At 59.1% G+C, this 20,027-nt stretch overlaps 1 protein-coding gene across 1 annotated transcript; it reads right to left on the bottom strand.

The window, feature by feature from the left end:
* Positions 1–8,533: 8,533 nt before the first annotated feature.
* On the bottom strand, positions 8,534–19,951 carry LOC125425332 (protein brambleberry-like). Its single transcript, XM_048482946.1, has 9 exons — positions 19,891–19,951; positions 18,601–18,851; positions 17,375–17,503; positions 15,470–15,655; positions 13,386–13,608; positions 12,335–12,451; positions 10,958–11,137; positions 9,733–9,939; positions 8,534–8,754 (listed from the first exon to the last, which is right to left on the bottom strand). Exons 1-9 carry the CDS (start codon positions 19,922–19,924, stop codon positions 8,534–8,536), a joined length of 1,548 nt encoding a protein of 515 aa, XP_048338903.1. The 5' UTR covers positions 19,925–19,951.
* Positions 19,952–20,027: the final 76 nt, after the last annotated feature.

The raw sequence follows: 20,027 nt of genomic DNA, 5'->3' as shown, positions 1-20,027 counted from the left end.
CCCCCCCCCCCCACCCCCCCCCCCCCCCACCCCCCCCCCCCCCCACCCCCCCCCCCCCCCACCCCCCCCCCCCCCCACCCCCCCCCCCCCCCACCCCCCCCCCCCCCCACCCCCCCCCCCCCCCACCCCCCCCCCCCCCCACCCCCCCCCCCCCCCACCCCCCCCCCCCCCCACCCCCCCCCCCCCCCACCCCCCCCCCCCCCCACCCCCCCCCCCCCCCACCCCCCCCCCCCCCCACCCCCCCCCCCCCCCACCCCCCCCCCCCCCCACCCCCCCCCCCCCCCACCCCCCCCCCCCCCCACCCCCCCCCCCCCCCACCCCCCCCCCCCCCCACCCCCCCCCCCCCCCACCCCCCCCCCCCCCCACCCCCCCCCCCCCCCACCCCCCCCCCCCCCCACCCCCCCCCCCCCCCACCCCCCCCCCCCCCCACCCCCCCCCCCCCCCACCCCCCCCCCCCCCCACCCCCCCCCCCCCCCACCCCCCCCCCCCCCCACCCCCCCCCCCCCCCACCCCCCCCCCCCCCCACCCCCCCCCCCCCCCACCCCCCCCCCCCCCCACCCCCCCCCCCCCCCACCCCCCCCCCCCCCCACCCCCCCCCCCCCCCACCCCCCCCCCCCCCCACCCCCCCCCCCCCCCACCCCCCCCCCCCCCCACCCCCCCCCCCCCCCACCCCCCCCCCCCCCCACCCCCCCCCCCCCCCACCCCCCCCCCCCCCCACCCCCCCCCCCCCCCACCCCCCCCCCCCCCCACCCCCCCCCCCCCCCACCCCCCCCCCCCCCCACCCCCCCCCCCCCCCACCCCCCCCCCCCCCCACCCCCCCCCCCCCCCACCCCCCCCCCCCCCCACCCCCCCCCCCCCCCACCCCCCCCCCCCCCCACCCCCCCCCCCCCCCACCCCCCCCCCCCCCCACCCCCCCCCCCCCCCACCCCCCCCCCCCCCCACCCCCCCCCCCCCCCACCCCCCCCCCCCCCCACCCCCCCCCCCCCCCACCCCCCCCCCCCCCCACCCCCCCCCCCCCCCACCCCCCCCCCCCCCCACCCCCCCCCCCCCCCACCCCCCCCCCCCCCCACCCCCCCCCCCCCCCACCCCCCCCCCCCCCCACCCCCCCCCCCCCCCACCCCCCCCCCCCCCCACCCCCCCCCCCCCCCACCCCCCCCCCCCCCCACCCCCCCCCCCCCCCACCCCCCCCCCCCCCCACCCCCCCCCCCCCCCACCCCCCCCCCCCCCCACCCCCCCCCCCCCCCACCCCCCCCCCCCCCCACCCCCCCCCCCCCCCACCCCCCCCCCCCCCCACCCCCCCCCCCCCCCACCCCCCCCCCCCCCCACCCCCCCCCCCCCCCACCCCCCCCCCCCCCCACCCCCCCCCCCCCCCACCCCCCCCCCCCCCCACCCCCCCCCCCCCCCACCCCCCCCCCCCCCCACCCCCCCCCCCCCCCACCCCCCCCCCCCCCCACCCCCCCCCCCCCCCACCCCCCCCCCCCCCCACCCCCCCCCCCCCCCACCCCCCCCCCCCCCCACCCCCCCCCCCCCCCACCCCCCCCCCCCCCCACCCCCCCCCCCCCCCACCCCCCCCCCCCCCCACCCCCCCCCCCCCCCACCCCCCCCCCCCCCCACCCCCCCCCCCCCCCACCCCCCCCCCCCCCCACCCCCCCCCCCCCCCACCCCCCCCCCCCCCCACCCCCCCCCCCCCCCACCCCCCCCCCCCCCCACCCCCCCCCCCCCCCACCCCCCCCCCCCCCCACCCCCCCCCCCCCCCACCCCCCCCCCCCCCCACCCCCCCCCCCCCCCACCCCCCCCCCCCCCCACCCCCCCCCCCCCCCACCCCCCCCCCCCCCCACCCCCCCCCCCCCCCACCCCCCCCCCCCCCCACCCCCCCCCCCCCCCACCCCCCCCCCCCCCCACCCCCCCCCCCCCCCACCCCCCCCCCCCCCCACCCCCCCCCCCCCCCACCCCCCCCCCCCCCCACCCCCCCCCCCCCCCACCCCCCCCCCCCCCCACCCCCCCCCCCCCCCACCCCCCCCCCCCCCCACCCCCCCCCCCCCCCACCCCCCCCCCCCCCCACCCCCCCCCCCCCCCACCCCCCCCCCCCCCCACCCCCCCCCCCCCCCACCCCCCCCCCCCCCCACCCCCCCCCCCCCCCACCCCCCCCCCCCCCCACCCCCCCCCCCCCCCACCCCCCCCCCCCCCCACCCCCCCCCCCCCCCACCCCCCCCCCCCCCCACCCCCCCCCCCCCCCACCCCCCCCCCCCCCCACCCCCCCCCCCCCCCACCCCCCCCCCCCCCCACCCCCCCCCCCCCCCACCCCCCCCCCCCCCCACCCCCCCCCCCCCCCACCCCCCCCCCCCCCCACCCCCCCCCCCCCCCACCCCCCCCCCCCCCCACCCCCCCCCCCCCCCACCCCCCCCCCCCCCCACCCCCCCCCCCCCCCACCCCCCCCCCCCCCCACCCCCCCCCCCCCCCACCCCCCCCCCCCCCCACCCCCCCCCCCCCCCACCCCCCCCCCCCCCCACCCCCCCCCCCCCCCACCCCCCCCCCCCCCCACCCCCCCCCCCCCCCACCCCCCCCCCCCCCCACCCCCCCCCCCCCCCACCCCCCCCCCCCCCCACCCCCCCCCCCCCCCACCCCCCCCCCCCCCCACCCCCCCCCCCCCCCACCCCCCCCCCCCCCCACCCCCCCCCCCCCCCACCCCCCCCCCCCCCCACCCCCCCCCCCCCCCACCCCCCCCCCCCCCCACCCCCCCCCCCCCCCACCCCCCCCCCCCCCCACCCCCCCCCCCCCCCACCCCCCCCCCCCCCCACCCCCCCCCCCCCCCACCCCCCCCCCCCCCCACCCCCCCCCCCCCCCACCCCCCCCCCCCCCCACCCCCCCCCCCCCCCACCCCCCCCCCCCCCCACCCCCCCCCCCCCCCACCCCCCCCCCCCCCCACCCCCCCCCCCCCCCACCCCCCCCCCCCCCCACCCCCCCCCCCCCCCACCCCCCCCCCCCCCCACCCCCCCCCCCCCCCACCCCCCCCCCCCCCCACCCCCCCCCCCCCCCACCCCCCCCCCCCCCCACCCCCCCCCCCCCCCACCCCCCCCCCCCCCCACCCCCCCCCCCCCCCACCCCCCCCCCCCCCCACCCCCCCCCCCCCCCACCCCCCCCCCCCCCCACCCCCCCCCCCCCCCACCCCCCCCCCCCCCCACCCCCCCCCCCCCCCACCCCCCCCCCCCCCCACCCCCCCCCCCCCCCACCCCCCCCCCCCCCCACCCCCCCCCCCCCCCACCCCCCCCCCCCCCCACCCCCCCCCCCCCCCACCCCCCCCCCCCCCCACCCCCCCCCCCCCCCACCCCCCCCCCCCCCCACCCCCCCCCCCCCCCACCCCCCCCCCCCCCCACCCCCCCCCCCCCCCACCCCCCCCCCCCCCCACCCCCCCCCCCCCCCACCCCCCCCCCCCCCCACCCCCCCCCCCCCCCACCCCCCCCCCCCCCCACCCCCCCCCCCCCCCACCCCCCCCCCCCCCCACCCCCCCCCCCCCCCACCCCCCCCCCCCCCCACCCCCCCCCCCCCCCACCCCCCCCCCCCCCCACCCCCCCCCCCCCCCACCCCCCCCCCCCCCCACCCCCCCCCCCCCCCACCCCCCCCCCCCCCCACCCCCCCCCCCCCCCACCCCCCCCCCCCCCCACCCCCCCCCCCCCCCACCCCCCCCCCCCCCCACCCCCCCCCCCCCCCACCCCCCCCCCCCCCCACCCCCCCCCCCCCCCACCCCCCCCCCCCCCCACCCCCCCCCCCCCCCACCTTTGCTCACCCGAAAGGCAGCTCATCTCTTCCAGCTTCTCCAGCGATTCTTTCCAGAGGCCAACATCACAGTCTCTGCAGAGAGGATAAAGAAAGCAGATGCCTTACTAGCAGGGGTGTCCAACCTATGGCACTCCAGATGTTCATGGACTACAATTCCCATCAACCCCTGCCAGCATGACCAGAGGTTGATGGAAATTATAGTCCAGTGATAGCGAACCTTTTCGAGACCGAGTGCCCAAATTGCAACCCAAAACCCACTTATTTATCCCAAAGTGCCAACACGGCGATTTAACCTGAATACTGAGGTTGGCTCCGAGGCACGCGTTACTCGGGAGTAAGCTTGGTGAAGCAACCGTGCAACGCTTCGAATGGGTGAATCACGACCCTAGGAGGGTTTACTCAGAAGCAAGCCCCATTGCCAGCAACCGAGCTTACTCCCAGGTAAAGGATCATGCCCAGGCCAGTCTAGGTGTGTGTATGTGTGGGGGGTGATTTTCTGCCCCCACATGATGAATGAACTCTGTGCCCGCGTGCCCACAGAAAGGGCTCTGAGTGCCACCTCTGGCACCCGTGCCATAGGTTCGCCACCACTGTTACAGTCCATGAACACGGGGAGCGCCATAGGTTGGACACCCCTGCAGGGGTTGAGCGCAGTCCAAGAGTTTTGCTGTACTGTACGGTGTTCGCCATGCAACGAGATCCTTGGTGCCCCCTTTCATTGGATCCCCTAAAAATATTGGACCTGCTTTTCTGGCACAAACTGCTCTCAGCTTTCAGGAACAGGTAAAGGACGGGAACACGTGAAATTGCTTCATAATGAATCAGACCAAGAACATAAGAAGAACATAAGAACAAGCCAGCTGGATCAGACCAGAGTCCATCTAGTCCAGCTCTCTGCTTCTCGCAGTGGCCCACCAGGTGCCTTTGGGAGCTCACAGGCAGGAGGTGAAAGCAAGGGTCTTCTGCTGCTGCTGCTGCTGCTGCTCCCAAGCACCTGGTCTGCTAAGGCCTTTGCAACCTCAGACCAAGGAGGATCAAGATTGGTAGCCAGAGATCGACTTCCTAAATCTGTCCAAGCCCCTTTTAAAGCTATCCAGGTGAGTGGCCATCACCACCTCCTGTGGCAGCATATTCCAAACACCAATCACACGTTGCGTGAAGAAGTGTTTCCTTTTATTAGTCCTAATTCTTCCCCCCAGCATTTTCAAGGGATGCCCCCTGGTTCTAGTATTGTGAAAAAGAGAGAAAAATTTATCTCTGTCCACATTTTCTACCCCATGAATAATTTTATAGACTTCAATCATATCCCCCCTCAGACGTCTCCTCTCCAAACTAAAGAGTCCCAAGAAGAAGAGTTTGGATTTATGCCTTTCTCTCCTGTGAGGAGACTCAAGGTGGCCTGCAAGCTCCTTTCCCCTTCTCTCCCCACAACTCCCCACAACACTGCGAGATGGGTGGGGCTGAGAGAGTTCGAAGGCATCCAGCAGGCTTCATGTGAAGGAGGGAGGAAACAAATCCAGTTCTCCATATTAGAGCCCATTGCTCAAGTGGCAGAGCGGGGAATCAAACCTGGTTCTCCAGATCAGAGTGCACCTGCCCTTAACCACGCTGGCTCTCAAGAGGACCTCCTCACCTGTCTGGAGTAGAAGTGACGCGGCCGCTGCTGGCCCCCTTCAGCTCCACCCGTGCTGTGAGGGATTCAAGCGCTCTCTGGGGTAACAACTTGAGACGGGATATCTGCAGGCTCCCCTGCAGGGCACAGCGACAGACACGTCCCAGGAGCCAGTTGCCTGTATGTGGGAGGAAGAGGGGAGGATTATTTGGGCCCCTGCCATTTCTTGCAAGCCTCCCCCCCCCCGATGGCTCAGTGCCAAGTCTAAGCCCTTGTATCTTCCCTTCACCCTCCAGGGGGGCCAGATGAATGTGATACCAAAGATCCTTTTACCTGGGTTTTGTTTAGAAATGTGCTAAAGATTCTTCCGAAGAAGAAGAAGGAGGAGGAGGAGTTTGGATTTATATCCCCCCTTTCTCTCCTGCAGGAGACTCAAAGGGGCTGACAATCTCCTTGCCCTTCCCCCCTCACAACAAACACCCTGTGAGGTGGGTGGGGCTGAGAGAGCTCCGAGAAGCTGTGACTAGCCCAAGGTCACCCAGCTGGCATGTGTGGGAGTGCACAGGCTAATCTGAATTCCCCAGATAAGCCTCCACAGCTCAGGCGGCAGAGCTGGGAATCAAACCCGGTCCCTCCAGATTAGATGCACAAGCTCTTAACCTCCTACGCCACTGCTGCTCTCAAGAAGAAGAAGAAGAGTTGGATTTATATCCTACCCCCCTTTCTGTCCTATAAGGAGACTCAAAGGGGCTTACAATCCCCTTTCCCTTCCCCCCCCCCAACAAACACCCTGTGAGGTGGGTGGAGCTGAGAGAGCTCCAAAGAACTGTGACTAGCCCAAGGTCACCCAGCTGGCATTTGTTGGGAGTGCACAGGCTAATCTCGTTCCCCAGATAAGCCTCCACAGCTCAAGTGGCAGAGTGGGGAATCAAACCCAGTTCCCCAGATAAGAGTGTGCTTACTATGCCACTGCTGCTCATCTTGGAGAGTTCTGTGCTGCTGGGAACGCTTTCATTTTTGGGAACGACTATTAGGGGAAAGGGGTGTTTGGGGTTGCTTGGCTGGGGTACATAAGTTGTTGTGTGTGTGAATGCCTGATTCAGGAGTCCCTTCGGAGTATGCCAGTTCGTACTCCAATTCAATAAATCTGGTTTCTGCAATCTGGAGTCCGGTTATTGGGAGAAGCTCGACAGACACGATGCTCAACATGGGAATGTTACTACAGTTTATTGTTGAAGGCTTTCATGGCTGTGTTCAACTGGTTGTGGTGGGCTTTCTGGGCTCCGTGGCCGTGGTCTGGTAGATCTTGTTCCTAATGTTTTGCCTGCATCTATGGCCGGCGTCTTTAGAGGTGTATCCCAGAGAGAAGTGTGTTATATTTCACTGGATACAGTATGGAACACACTTCTCTCTGTGAATACACCTCTGAAGATGCCGGCCACAGATGCAGGCAAAACATCAGGAACAAGATCTACCAGACCACGGCCACACAGCCCAGAAAATCCACAACCACCAGTTACTACAGTTTATTGGCTGGACAGTGAAAACGGGGTCACATCGTGAGAAGACAAGAGTCACTATAAAAGGCAATAATGCTGAGGAAAAGTGAAGGGAGCAGGAACATAAGAACATAAGAACAAGCCAGCTGGATCAGACCAGAGTCCATCTAGTCAAGCACTCTGCTACTCACAGTGGCCCACCAGGTGCCTTTGGGAGCTCATGTGCAGGATGGGAAAGCAATGGCCTTCTGCGGCTGTTGCTCCCGAGCACCTGGTCTGCTAAGGCATTTGCAACCTCAGATCAAGGAGGATCAAGATTGAGAGCCATAGATCGACTTCTCCTCCTCCATAAATCTGTCCAAGCCCCTTTTAAAGCTATCCAGGTGAGTGGCCATCACCACCTTCCAAACACCAATCCCACGTTGCGTGAAGAAGTGTTTCCTTTTATTAGTCCTAATTCTTCCCCCCAGCATTTTCAATGAATGCCCCCTGGTTCTAGTATTGTGAGAAAGAGAGAAAAATTTCTCTCTGTCAACATTTTCTACCCCGTGCATAATTTTATAGACTTCAATCATATCCCCCCTCAGATGTCTCCTCTCCAAACTAAAGAGTCCCAAACGCTGCAGCCTCTCCTCATAAGGAAGGTGCTCCAGTCCCTCAATCATCCTCGTTGCCCTTCTCTGCACTTTTTCTATCTCTTCGATATCCTTTTTGAGATGTGGCGACCAGAACTGAACACAGGACTCCAAGTGCGGTCGCACCACTGCTTTATATAAGGGCATGACAATCCTTGCAGTTTTATTATCAATTCCTTTCCTAATGATCCCCAGCATAGAGTTTGCCTTTTTCACAGCTGCCATGCATTGAGTTGACATTCCCAAGACGACAAGAAGAAACTCCAACAGGAAATGGATCGATTAAATCCAGGAAGTCACGATCCTGTGTCTGAAGACCTCAGCAAAGCTGTTAACAATATAGTATAGTGGTGGCAAACCTTTGGCACTCCAGATGTTACGGACTACAATTCCCATCAGCCCCTACAATTGGCCATGCTGGCAGGGGCTGATGGGAATTGTAGTCCATAACATCTGGAGTGCCAAAGGTTCGCCACCACAGCTATAGTATGTTTGGGAGCGCATTAATTCACAGTGTTGCTGTAAGATGGCACATAGCACAAACACACAACAAACACAAGCCTTTTGCGTTGTGTCAAATCTCAGCTCACAATGGGCCCGCTTTGGTCTAATTAATGCCACTTATTAATACGAGAGACAAGGTCTCGTTATTACTAGTTAGAAATCAATATGCATTTAATTACCCAGAGCTCCTTATATTTCACTCAGCAAAGGTTCTTTCAAAGCGCTAGGGCCGTGGCGGCAAACCTTTGGCACTCCAGATGTTATGGACTACAATTCCCATCAGCCCCTGCCAGCATGGCCAATTGTTCTGTTCGTGGACTACAATTCCCATCAGCCCCTGCCAGCATGGCTAATTGGGCATGCTGGCAGGGGCTGATGGGATTTGTAGTTAAATCAAACCAATTGGCCATGCTGGCAGGGGCTGATGGGAATTGTAGTCCATGACATCTGGAGTGCCAAAGGTTCGCCACCACTGCGCTAGGGCGCAGGGCCTTCCTTGAATTACTCTACACTGGGCTTCCCTTGTAGTTGCTCCGGAAATCACCGCTGGTCCTGAATATAGCAGAGAGGGTCCTCAGCGAGACCCCAGCACGATTGCCCATATCCCCAACGCTTGGCCAACGGCATTGGCTGCCAGTTGTGTTCCAGATCAGGTCTTGGTGTACACCTTTAAAACCCAGGTGGCCTGGGATCCTCGGATCCATGGGACCACATCTCCGAATATCACCTTCAGAGGACCCGGCAGCAACCTGTTGGAAATTCCCTGCCTGAAGGACATCCAGCTGGCCTCAACTAGGGCCAGGGCCTCAAAGCATAAGAACATAAGACCAAGCCAGCTGGATCAGACCAGAGTCCATCTAGTCCAGCTCTCTGCTACTCGCAGTGGCCCACCAGGTGCCTTTGGGAGCTCACATGCAGGATGGGAAAGCAATGGCCTTCTGCTGCTGTTGCTCCTGAGCACCTGGAATGTTAAGGCATTTGCAATCTCAGATCAAAGAGGATCAAGATTGGTAGCCATAGAGCAACTTCTCCTCCATAAATCTGTCCAAGCCCCTTTTAAAGCTATCCAGGTGAGTGGCCGTCACCACCTCCTCTGGCAGCAGATTCCAAACACCAATCACACGTTGTGTGAAGAAGTGTTTCCTTTTATTAGTCCTAATTCTCCCCCCCAGCATTTTCAATGGATGCCCCCTGGTTCTAGTATTGTGAGAAAGAGAAAAAAAATTCTCTTTGTCAACATTTTCTACCCCAAGCATAATTGTATAGACTTCAATCATATCCCCCCTCAGACGTCTCCTCTCCAAACTAAAGAGCCCCAAACGCTGCAGCCTCTCCTCATAGGGAAGGTGCTCCAGTCCCTCAATCATCCTTGTTGCCCTTCTCTGCACTTGTTCTATCTCTTCGATATCCTTTTTGAGATGTGGCGACCAGAACTGGACACAGGACTCCAAGTGCGGTCGCACCACGGCTTTATAGAAGGGCATGACAATCCTTGCAGTTTTATTATCAACTCCTTTCCTAATGATCCCCAGCATAGAGTTTGCCTTTTTCACAGCTGCCATGCATTGAGTTGACATTCCCATGGAACTATCAACTAAGACGCCCAAATCCCTTTCCTGGTCTGTGACTGATAGCACTGACCCCTGTAGCGTGTAGGTGAAGTTTGGATTTTTTGCAATTAAAGGAAAGCCGACAGCACACTTGCCTGTAACTGCCAGCACTAACAGGCTAGTGAGCGACCTGAATCCCAAGGAGGCCGCGTGGTTGAGTTCCGAGAGGGCGTTGGCCACCACCAGGACGAGGAGCACGGCCCGCGGGAGGCCGGGGATCTGCAGGAAGGTCATGATGAGCGCGGCCAGCAAGAAGTAGCTGCCATGTAAGACGCAGGTATAGATGGAGCTGAGGCTGAACCCTGCAACGGCAAAAGCAGAGAGGAAGGTGTTGAGATCCACCTCCACCTCCTGATTGGGCAGGAGACCCAGAGTTCTACAGCCTGTGATCCATTAAAGGTGTAGAACAGGGGTCTGCAACCTGTGGCTCTCCAGATGTTCATGAACTACAATTCCCAATTGGCCATGCTGGCAGGGGCTGATGGGATTTGTAGTCCATGAACAGCTGGAGAGCTGCAGGTTGCAGACCCCTGTTGTAGAATGACAAAGTGTTCTAGTTAGCTTCCTCAGAGTCCAGGTTTCTTCTGCCTGGACTCCATTTTGTCCCCACTGGAGCTGTGTTAAATCAAACCTTTGCTATACATCAGTGGTGGCGAACCTATGGCACAGGTGCCAGAGGTGGCACTCAGAGCCCTCTCTGTGGGCACGTGCAAACAGAGTGCCCCCCCCCCCCCACATCTAGGCTGTCCTGGGCCACTGGGCTCGATTATTAGCATCAAACCTAAGACCTAGTTTTGGGGAAGCAGTATAGGTAACCCTGTTAAGCGCCGTTAAACCCCACTGATTTTCATGCAAAGAACTAAAGCGTGATCTTTTACCTGGGAGTAAGCTCGGTTGCTGGCAATGGGGCTTGCTTCTGAGTAAACCCTCCTAGGGTCGTGATTCACCCATTGGAAGAGTTGCACGGTTGCTTCAAAGCAGAGCCACAGACTACCACCAAGCTTACTCCCGAGTAACACATGCCTCGGAGCCAACCGTTTTTTCTAAACTAAAACCTCAGTATTCGGGTTAAATTGCCACGTTGGCACTTTGCGATAAATAAGTGGGTTTTGGGCTGCAATTTGGGCACTCCGTCTCGAAAAGGTTCGCCAGATAAGTGGAGGAGTGGGGAATCAAACTGGATTCTCCAGATTAGAATCCACTTGCTCTTAACCACTACAACATGCAGGCTCTCGTGCTAACCACTCGTGCTGTTAGAAGTTTCCTGGGAAGACAGAGGGGGACTCCTCCTCTCCTCTCCCTGCCCACAAGTCAGCTAACCTGCCCAATTGATGAACCTCTGGAGGTGCTGAAGCCGCCCTTCCACGCTGCTCTGCATCCGGTCCATGGCGAACAGGACCAGCCCCAAGCTTTGGTTCATCTTCTGCAGCTTCCCCATCAGCTCCTCATAGTACAAAGCCGTTTGGTTCTGATAGGCCAAGAACAGGTCCAAATTGGTCTCTGGAAAGAAGCAGCAAACGGAAGGACAGAGTCAGGACTCGCGAGAGAGACGGGACCATCCCTTAGCAGCAGAAGCGTACCGGGGGGAAATGGCGCCCGGAGACAAATTGTCTCCAGGACACCCCCCAGTCCCTGCCCCCACACCACCCTAGCTCCGCTCCCTGATGCCCCAGGCTCCACCCCCACTGCCCTCGACCCCGCCCATGTCACCATGGACACGGGCAAGGTCTAGGGTGCCCACCTTCTCCCCACACAGACTCCCCCTGCTGGCTGGGCTCCCAGCCGGCAGCCAGCAGTCTCTCCTGACCTCCCCTCCGGGCAGGCCAGTAGAGACCGCAGTCCCGGTCAAACAGACCATCTTTTATAACGCAGGAGTGGGGGGGTGGGGCAGGGGCTTAGGAAGGGAGTGGCACTTCAAACATACAGCCCCACCCCCACCCTCGGGTGCCTCAAAGAAGGTCTGCTCAGCGGGGAGGTCAGAAGAGACTGCAGGCTGCCGGCTGGGAGCCCAGCTGGCAGGGGGGGGAAGGAAGGGAGGGGGGAGTCCAGGGTGGGGTTGAGGGCACTTGGGGTTGAGGGCAGGCCAAGGCACGGGAAAACGACGAGACTGCAGGACTTCCTGGTCACGTGGGGGGCCGATTTTACGCCCCCCATGTGACCAGAAGAGTGGCGCCCGGGGACAAGGGGTACCCCTTGTCCGTAGGCAGATACGCCACTGCTTAGCAGCCCCCCAACCTTTTGGAGCTGCGGACATCTTGGATATTCTGTGGCAACAACAAAATGGCTACTGTAAGAGGTGGAGCCAACCACAACACTGTGATAGGTGACCTTGGGTGGTTGTGAGGATAAAATGGCGGAGGTGAATGACATAGGCTGCTTTGGGTATCCGCTGGGAAGAATGGTTGGATATAAATGAAATTAACTCAATAAATGCCAGAGTAAGGTTACAGAAGCTCTGTTTAACAGGATGCTTTTAATCTGTAGAGCCACGCCAAATCTCCAGCGGCCAATCAGAAGCTTTCCTGGAATAGCGCCACACCGAGCCTTATTCGTTTTCTAAAAACCCTTGGCAGGTACCAAGAATGGTGTTAGCAGGTAGCAAGATAAAGACCCCTGGGCGAAGGGAAGGGCTTACAACACAGGACACCAAAATCCAACCCAAGCCCAGCTCCTGCCAACCTCCTTCCGTTATCTTACCTAGTTTGGAGTAGACCTCCTGCGCACGCTCTTGGACTTGGGTCAAGTCCTTCAGGATGGCTCTGTGCCCTTCTTGCAGATCCACATCTTGGTTGTCCAGATGCTGGCTGACATTTTCTGAGGACAAAGGACAGATGGATGAAAGGAGGACAGACAGACAGACCGTTTTCATATTTTCCTGCAAACCTGGGAGGTCCCTAAAGATTCCAGCAGAAGAAAAGTTTCGATTTATACCCACCCCCCTTTCTCTCCTGTAAAGAGACTCAAAGGGCCTTACAATCTCCTTTCCTTCCTCCCCCACAACAGATACACTGTGAAGTAGGTGGGACTGAGAGTGCTCTGAAAAACTGTGACTAGCCCAAGGTCACCCAGCTGGCGTGTGTGGGAGTGCACAGGCTTATCTAGTTCCCCAGATAAACCTCCACAGCTCAAGTGGCAGAGAGGGGAATCAAACCCAAGAACATAAGAACATAGGAAAGAGCCTGCTGGATCAGACCAGAGTCCATCTAGTCTAGCACTCTGCTACTTGCAGTGGCCCACCAGGTGCCTTTGGGAGCTCACATGCAGGAGGTGAAAGCAATGGCCTTAAGAACATAAGAAAGAGCCTGCCGGATCAGACCAGAGTCCATCTAGTCCAGCTCTCTGCTACTTGCAGTGGCCCACCAGGTGCCTTTGGGAGCTCACATGCAGGAGGTGAAAGCAATGGCCTTCTGCGGCTGCTGCTCCCGAGCACCTGGTCTGCTAAACCTAGTTCTCCCGATTAGAGTGCACCTGCTCTTAACCACCATGCCACTGCTGCTCCTGAACTACCTGCTGACATTCAGTGTGGCCCCAATCTGCACATTGATCTATCCACAGATTGGGCCACGCTTGACCGTTACAATATAAGAAAGCAAGTGGCAGAAGATAGATTTTTTTCCCATCATTGCAGGATCACGTAATCTAACCCCCAGGGCAGAATTAGATCCGAGGGTTCAGCGCACACGAGCTCTGCAAAGCACTGGGCCCTCGCAGCAACCCCGTTGCCTTACCCAATGCTTCCGACTCTCACCCATTCTCTTGGTAATGCCCTCGATCAGCTGCGCCACCTGCTGGTGCCCGCTGGCAATCAGCGCCTTCTCCTGAGCCAACTGGCCCAGGTTGCCGTGGATGGCCTCTTCCATCTGGTCTTGGCTGCCTTGAAGCTTGGCCTGCTGGAGCAGCAGCTCCTGCTGGCTGCTCACCACGTTCTGGAGGGACTCGGACGTCAGAACCTTCAGCTCCTCCTGGCCGTTCTGTTGGGGATCGAAAAGACCGGAGATGCGGGCTCTGCGACAAATTGTGGCAGGGAGGGAAGAGGAAAAGTGTCGGAGGAAGGGACAGAAACAAAGCAAAGAGCAGTCAAATAAGTGAAGAGAGTACTGAGGAAAACAAAGGCTAGAGAGAGAGGGGAGAAGCAGAAGAAAAGGTCAGGGCTCAGGAAAGGAAGGTGCAAAGGTGTACAGCCTGTAGGGACATGGGGTCACCCATGTCCCCCCGCCGCACACCACCAAGCCGCCTACCCGCCTCTGTGCAGGCCAGCTTTTGGGCAAAAGCCGGCCTGCACAGAGGCTGGAGCAGGGCTGCCCCCGCCCCCAAGAAGAAGAAAAAGAAGAAGAGTTTGGATTTATATTCCCCCCCTTTCTCTCCTGTAGGAGACTCAAAGGGGTTGACAATCTCCTCGCCCTTCCCCCCTCACAACAAACACCTGTGAGGCAGGTGGGGCTGAGAGAGCTCAGAAGAACTGTGACTAGCCCAAGGTCACCCAGCTGGCGTGTGTGGGAGGGCACAGGCTAATCTGAATTCCCCAAATAAGCCTCCACAGCTCAGGCGGCAGAGCTGGGAATCAAACCCGGTTCCTCCAGATTAGAGACACGAGCTCTTAACCTCCTACGCCACTGCTGCCACACAAGCCCCCCTGCCCGGAGGTGGTGCCCAGAGAATGAGTTGTCTCTGGACACCATTTCACCCTGATATGCCTCTGGGAAGGTGTGCAGGTTAAGAGGGAAGCAGGAAATGACCAAGAACCAACTGTCACTTTCAGAAGTCCAGTAGTGAGGCTGCAAGGAACAGAAGCTTATAAACTACATCTTATGGCTTCCTGTGCAACTCAGACCCCATCTTGCTTTCCACTCCTATTTCCAGCACTTGGCTACTACTGTGACCACCACACAGCCCCAGAGGCGTGCCGGGGGTAAATGGCGCCCGGAGGCAAATTGTCTCTGGGATGCCCCCAGGCTCCACCCCCCCACTGCCGGTGCCCTTGACCCCACCCATGTCACCACCTCTGCCCCAAGACTCCCCCTGCCAGCTGGGCTCAGAGACCTGCTTTTATAAGAACTGAGGCCGGGAAGTGGGGCTTGGGGAGAAGGGGTGGGACTTCCTGCTCACCAAGCCCCACCCCCGGCCTCAGTGCTTATAAAAGTAGGTCTCCAAGGCCGGTACTGCAGTCTCCTCTGGCCTGTCCGGAGTGGAGGTCAGAAGAGATTGCAGGCTGCCGGCTACTCCCAGCCGGCAGGGGGGGAAGGAAGGGAGGGGGGAGTCCAGGGTGGGGTTGAAGGCACATGGAGGCAGCAGGAAGTCTGCTGCCTTGTTGTTTTCGCGTGCCTTGACCCCGTCCATGTGTCACTGACATGGGTGGGGTCAGGGGTTCTTGGAGACAATGAGGCAGCAGGACTTCCTGCTGCCTCATGGTCTTTGAGCGCCCTGACCCCGTCCATGTAGGTGACAGGGTCAAGGCACGTGAAAACGATGAGGTTGCAGGACTTCCTGGTCACGTGGGGGGCTGATTTTGCGCCCCCCACGTGACCAGAAGAGTGGCGCCCAGGGACAAGGGGTACCCCTTATCCCTAGGTAGATACACCACTGCACAGCCCCTAAACCAGTGATGGTGACAAGCCAGCATTTACCAATAGCAGACAACAACTATTCTCCCTGTCTGGGTCATAGAATCGTAGAGTTGGAAGAGACCAGAAAAGCCACCAAATCCAACCCTCCGCCATGCAGAAACACATAATCAAGGCACTCCTGACAGATAGCCATCCAACCTAGTTTTAAAAAACGTTGCTTGATGACCATAATAAAGGTTTTAAATAAACAACGACAACTAACACAAACCTTGAGTATTTTCATCGCTTCTAGTTGGCTGACTGCAGTGGAGACCAGGGAGTTAACCGTATGCTCTGTCTGGCGTTTGAACTGCATCTGGCGGGTTGTGTAGCAGACGGCTCTGGCTCGGTTGCTCACAATGTGGTAGGCGTTCCAGGTGTCTGGGTCCATCTCTGCCGTGCATTCGGCCAAAGTCTGTTAAGAGGGAAAAATAAGCAAGGGAAGAAGGGAAGCGGCTGGGATTTATATCTCGCCTAGGAGTATAAATAGAAGAACAGTTTGGATTTATATCCCCGCTTTCTCTCCTCCAGGAGACTCAAAAGGGCTTACAATCTCCTTACCCTTCCCTCCTCACAACAAACACCCTGTGAGGTAGGTGGGGCTGAGAGAGCTCCGAGAAGCTGTGACTAGGCCAAGGTCACCCAGCTGGCGTGTGTGGGAGTGCACGGGCTAATCTGAATTCCCCAGATAAGCCTCCACAGCTCAGGCGGCAGAGCGGGGAATCAAACCCGGTTCCCCCAGATTAGATACACGAGCTCTTAACCTCCTACGCCACTGCTGCTCAGCGATGGTGAACCTTTTGGGCTTGACAAGCTGGTCAAAGGTCTGGAACCAAACTGGGAAAAGATCTGGAATCCATGCCCTACGAGGAGAAACTTAGGGAGCTGGGTGTGTTTAGTTAGCAGAAGAGCTGGTTAAGAGGTGACAGGATAGGCGTGTTTAGATATTTGAAAGGATGTCATGCTGGTGAAGGAGCAAGCTTGTTTTCTGCAACTCCAGAGACGAGGACCAGGAGTCATGGGTTCAAGCAGGTGAAGGAAAAGAGATTCCACCTAAACATCAGGAAAAACTTCCTGACAGTAAGGGCTATTCAGCAGTGGAATGCCCTACCTGGGAGTGTAGTGGAGTCTCCTTCTTTGGAGGTTTTTAAAGAGAGGCTGGATGGCTATCTGACAGGGGTGCTTTGACTGTGTGTTCTTGCATGGCAGGGGGGTTGGACCCGATGGCCCTTGGGGTCTCTTCCAACTCTTCTGCCCTTTCTATGATGTGTGCATATAGATTTGTCCATGCTAAGCAAGGGGGGAAGGTACACACCAAAGTGAAAATGAAGAAAACTTGTACCAACAGGCTACAATGAAGACTTCAAAAAATTAGTTCTCCCACTGGAGCAGCAATTTACTTTTAAGTAACCAAAATAAATTTATCATTTTACAAACAGTAACGAAATGTTTTGGAAAAATTGTATTCATTCTCCCATAGGAGCAATATCAGCATTCTGAGTTCTCCGCTCTTCTGTTTTATTTTCCAGGGTGGATCTATGAAGTTTATGTTTTTACGTTGGACGCCAATGTAACATGATTAATTGCTGTTTTAACGGGGTTTTATTGTAATTATTGTTTTATCATGTTGTTCACCGCCCAGAGCCCTTCGGGGGAGGGGCGGTATATAAAACTAATTATAAATAAACAAATAAATAAAATATATATAAACATAAGTTAGAACGGCACAGCATAAGAACAAACCAGTTGCAGAGCGTTGTCCTCCCTGATTGTAACCATTATTGTATTTTGAAAAACCCTGACCTGCCTTTAACAGCCGTGAAGTTTAACGAGGCCAGTTGGTTTAATTATCTAGAATCTGGCTAGCTGTTATATTTACATTAAGATTACATTGCCGTGCCGTTCTAACTTATGTTTGTATATATTACTCCTACGGGGGAATGAATACAATTTTTCCAAAACATTTGGTTACTGTTTGTAAAATTATAAATTTATTTTGGTTACTTAAAAGTAAATTGCTACTCCAGTGGGAGAACACATTTTTTGAAGTCTTCATTGTAGCCTGTTGGTACAGGTTTTCTTCATTTTCACTGCATATAGATTTGGGCATCCTTCATTCTAACACACTACTCACCATGCCCTGTGTGCACAGGTAAGTCCGGCGGCCTTCAACGCCGGCCTGGCAGTTGAACAGGGACACGCCCAGTTTGGCCAGCTCCTCCTCCGACAGGTCCGTGCAAGACGCCCGAAGCTGTGAAATAACCTGGCAGCAAAGAAAACACGGCAGCGTTGAGAGCGGCTCTCCAATTCCCCACAAGATGCACTGGGTGTAAAAGAAGCTTTAAAGTGGTTGTCGAGTCAATCTAAAGCCTTTTGCCTCGTGTTTTCCCCTTGCAAGTGAGAAAAGGAGAAAGGGCAAAAGAAGAAGAGGAGGAGGAAGAGTTTAGATTTATACCCCACTATTCTCAAACACCAGGAATCTCAAAGCAACTTGCAAACTCCTTTCCTGTCCTCTCCCCACAACAGACACCTTGTGAGGTCAGTGGGGCTGAGAGAGTTCCCAAGAACTGTGACTGGCCCAAGGTCACCCAGCAGGAACGTAGGAGTGCGGAAACACATCTAAGAACATAAGAACATAAGAACTAGCCTGCTGGATCAGACCAGAGTCCATCTAGTCCAGCACTCTGCTACTCGCAGTGGCCCACCAGGTGCCTTTGGGAGCTCATGTGCAGGAGGTGAAAGCAATAAGAACATAAGAACTAGCCTGCTGGATCAGACCAGAGTCCATCTAGTCCAGCTCTCTGCTACTCGCAGTGGCCCACCAGGTGCCTTTGGGAGCTCACAGGCAGGAGGTGAAAGCAATGGCCTTCTGCTGCGGCTGCTGCTCCTGAGCACCTGGTCTGTTAAGGTATTTGCAATCTCAGATCAAGGAGGATCAAGATTGGTAGCCATAGATCGACTTCTCCTCCATAAATCTGTCCAAGCCCTTTTTAAAGCTATCCAGGTTAGTAGCCATCACTACCTCCTGTGGCAGCATATTCCAAACACCAATCACACGTTGTGTGAAGAAGTGTTTCCTTTTATTAGATCTGGTTCACCAGATAAGCCTCCGCCACTCAGGTGGAGTAGTGGAAATCGAACCCAGTTCTCCAGATTAGAATCCACCCGTTCTTAACCACTACGCCACCCTGGCTCTCAAAGAGGAAGGGTGGAAAGGGAAAGAAGGGGAAAGAGGGAAAGAAGGGAAAAAGGGGAAGGAAGACAGGAGAAGGCAGGATTTTGGGAGAACCACCCATCTTCCCATTGAACATGTCCCTTTGTGTGTGGGCCGTACACCCCTTTTATCAACAACAGGAGAACCTGGTAGTGACAGGAGTCCAGGGGCGTCAGATCCAAATGTCGAGTCTCCGCTAAGAACCGCTCATCCCCTGTAGTCATCTCGAAAGGAACAGGCGGGTGCTCTCTTGGATCTGGAGCAGCTGTTGGGGCAACCGGGTGATTCTCTGGGGTTGCTCTTCGGATCATCCAGCTGAAAAAACCAGCAGACGGCTCAGAGATCAGAAGCAGGAGAAGGAAGCCGGCCCAGCGAAGGAGCATTTTCAGAGAGTGTCCTGTGCCACAGAAAGAAATACATCGTACCGTGACATGCCTCTGGAGATGCAAGCGCAACCTCTGTGTTGTTGAAGCATTCACAGCTGGAATCAACTGACTGTTGTGGGTTTTCCGGGCTGTGTGGCTGTAGTCTGGTAGACCACAGCCCCGAAAACCCACAATAGACAGACGAACTTTTGAGGGCTGGGTGCCGCTGGTATCCCCCCATTCAGCCCCAAATGTCCCCACCATTGTACAAACTGGTTCTCAATAGGTGCAAATGTAACCCCCATGCTCAGAATGGGTTGACCCAGAAAGGGGTGGAGACCCAAAGCAGCAGAAAGCTGCAGAGCTCATGTAGTTTGGAGGAGACAAGGCTACCAGACTCGGACCTTGGTTTGTATAAGCCCTTAACACTTTAAGGGTTTTTTTTGTGTAGTTGTAATGGGTGAGAGTTCTCCTGGAAACCTTCATCGTGTTGAATCCTGTTAATCAAGCCCTTGGAGTTTTCAGGAGCCAACCCACTTACAAAGAAGAATTGGACTTGGCAGTATCAGTAGACTGTAAATATAAGGACTTGAATATGCAACCTGAACAGGGCCTTGAAGTGTGATGTTAAATGTTGATGTTATATGTTAAGAAAGTAAACCATTTTTTAAAAATTGTTGCTGCAAACTCATTCCAAGTTCTGCCCCACAGAACCCACAGATAGAGGTTACACAAACTCCCATGCATCTGATGAAGTGAGTTCTGACTTGCAAGGGGAAAAAAAGTCACGCTGGAATTTATTTACTGTTTTGATTTATTATTGGATTTTCCTAGTGCCTTAAAAGGCTTAGGGTAGTTTCCTCGACGCAATAATGCATAAAATCATACTCTAAAATGTAGCTTACATTTAAAACCGCTCCCCCTTAATTCCAGCAGGTCATCAGCTCTGCACAAAATACATGCTGATCTCCAACGCGCCACTGGAGCCCGGCTGAACCCAACGCCGGGCAGCTCCCCGCACCCCTATTTGCACGGGGCCAACCTCCTCCCCGCGCATGCGCGCTCACCCACCTGCCTGCTGCGCTTCGGAAGTCCCGCGCCACATCCCTCAACCAAAGCGCTGCGAATCCTCATTAAAGCCGCTGGAGGAGGGGGGCGTCGGGAAGGGCTCGTCCAATCGGGAGCGGGGGCCGGATTCCGGCCGGCCA

Source organism: Sphaerodactylus townsendi, unplaced genomic scaffold (genome assembly GCF_021028975.2).
Source record: "Sphaerodactylus townsendi isolate TG3544 unplaced genomic scaffold, MPM_Stown_v2.3 scaffold_29, whole genome shotgun sequence".
NCBI classification, from domain to species: Eukaryota; Metazoa; Chordata; class Lepidosauria; order Squamata; family Sphaerodactylidae; genus Sphaerodactylus; species Sphaerodactylus townsendi.
This window is presented reverse-complemented; position numbering and strand designations above follow the sequence as displayed.

Coding starts and splice junctions, on each gene's coding strand:
- LOC125425332 (XM_048482946.1), bottom strand. CDS start 19,924: ATGTGGCGCGGGACTTCCGAAGCGCAGCAGGCAG. Junction 15,656..17,374: donor ACCTGTGCACACAGGGCATG/GTGAGTAGTGTG, acceptor CCCTCTTAACAG/ACTTTGGCCGAATGCACGGC. Junction 12,452..13,385: donor GGGCATTACCAAGAGAATGG/GTGAGAGTCGGA, acceptor CTTTGTCCTCAG/AAAATGTCAGCCAGCATCTG.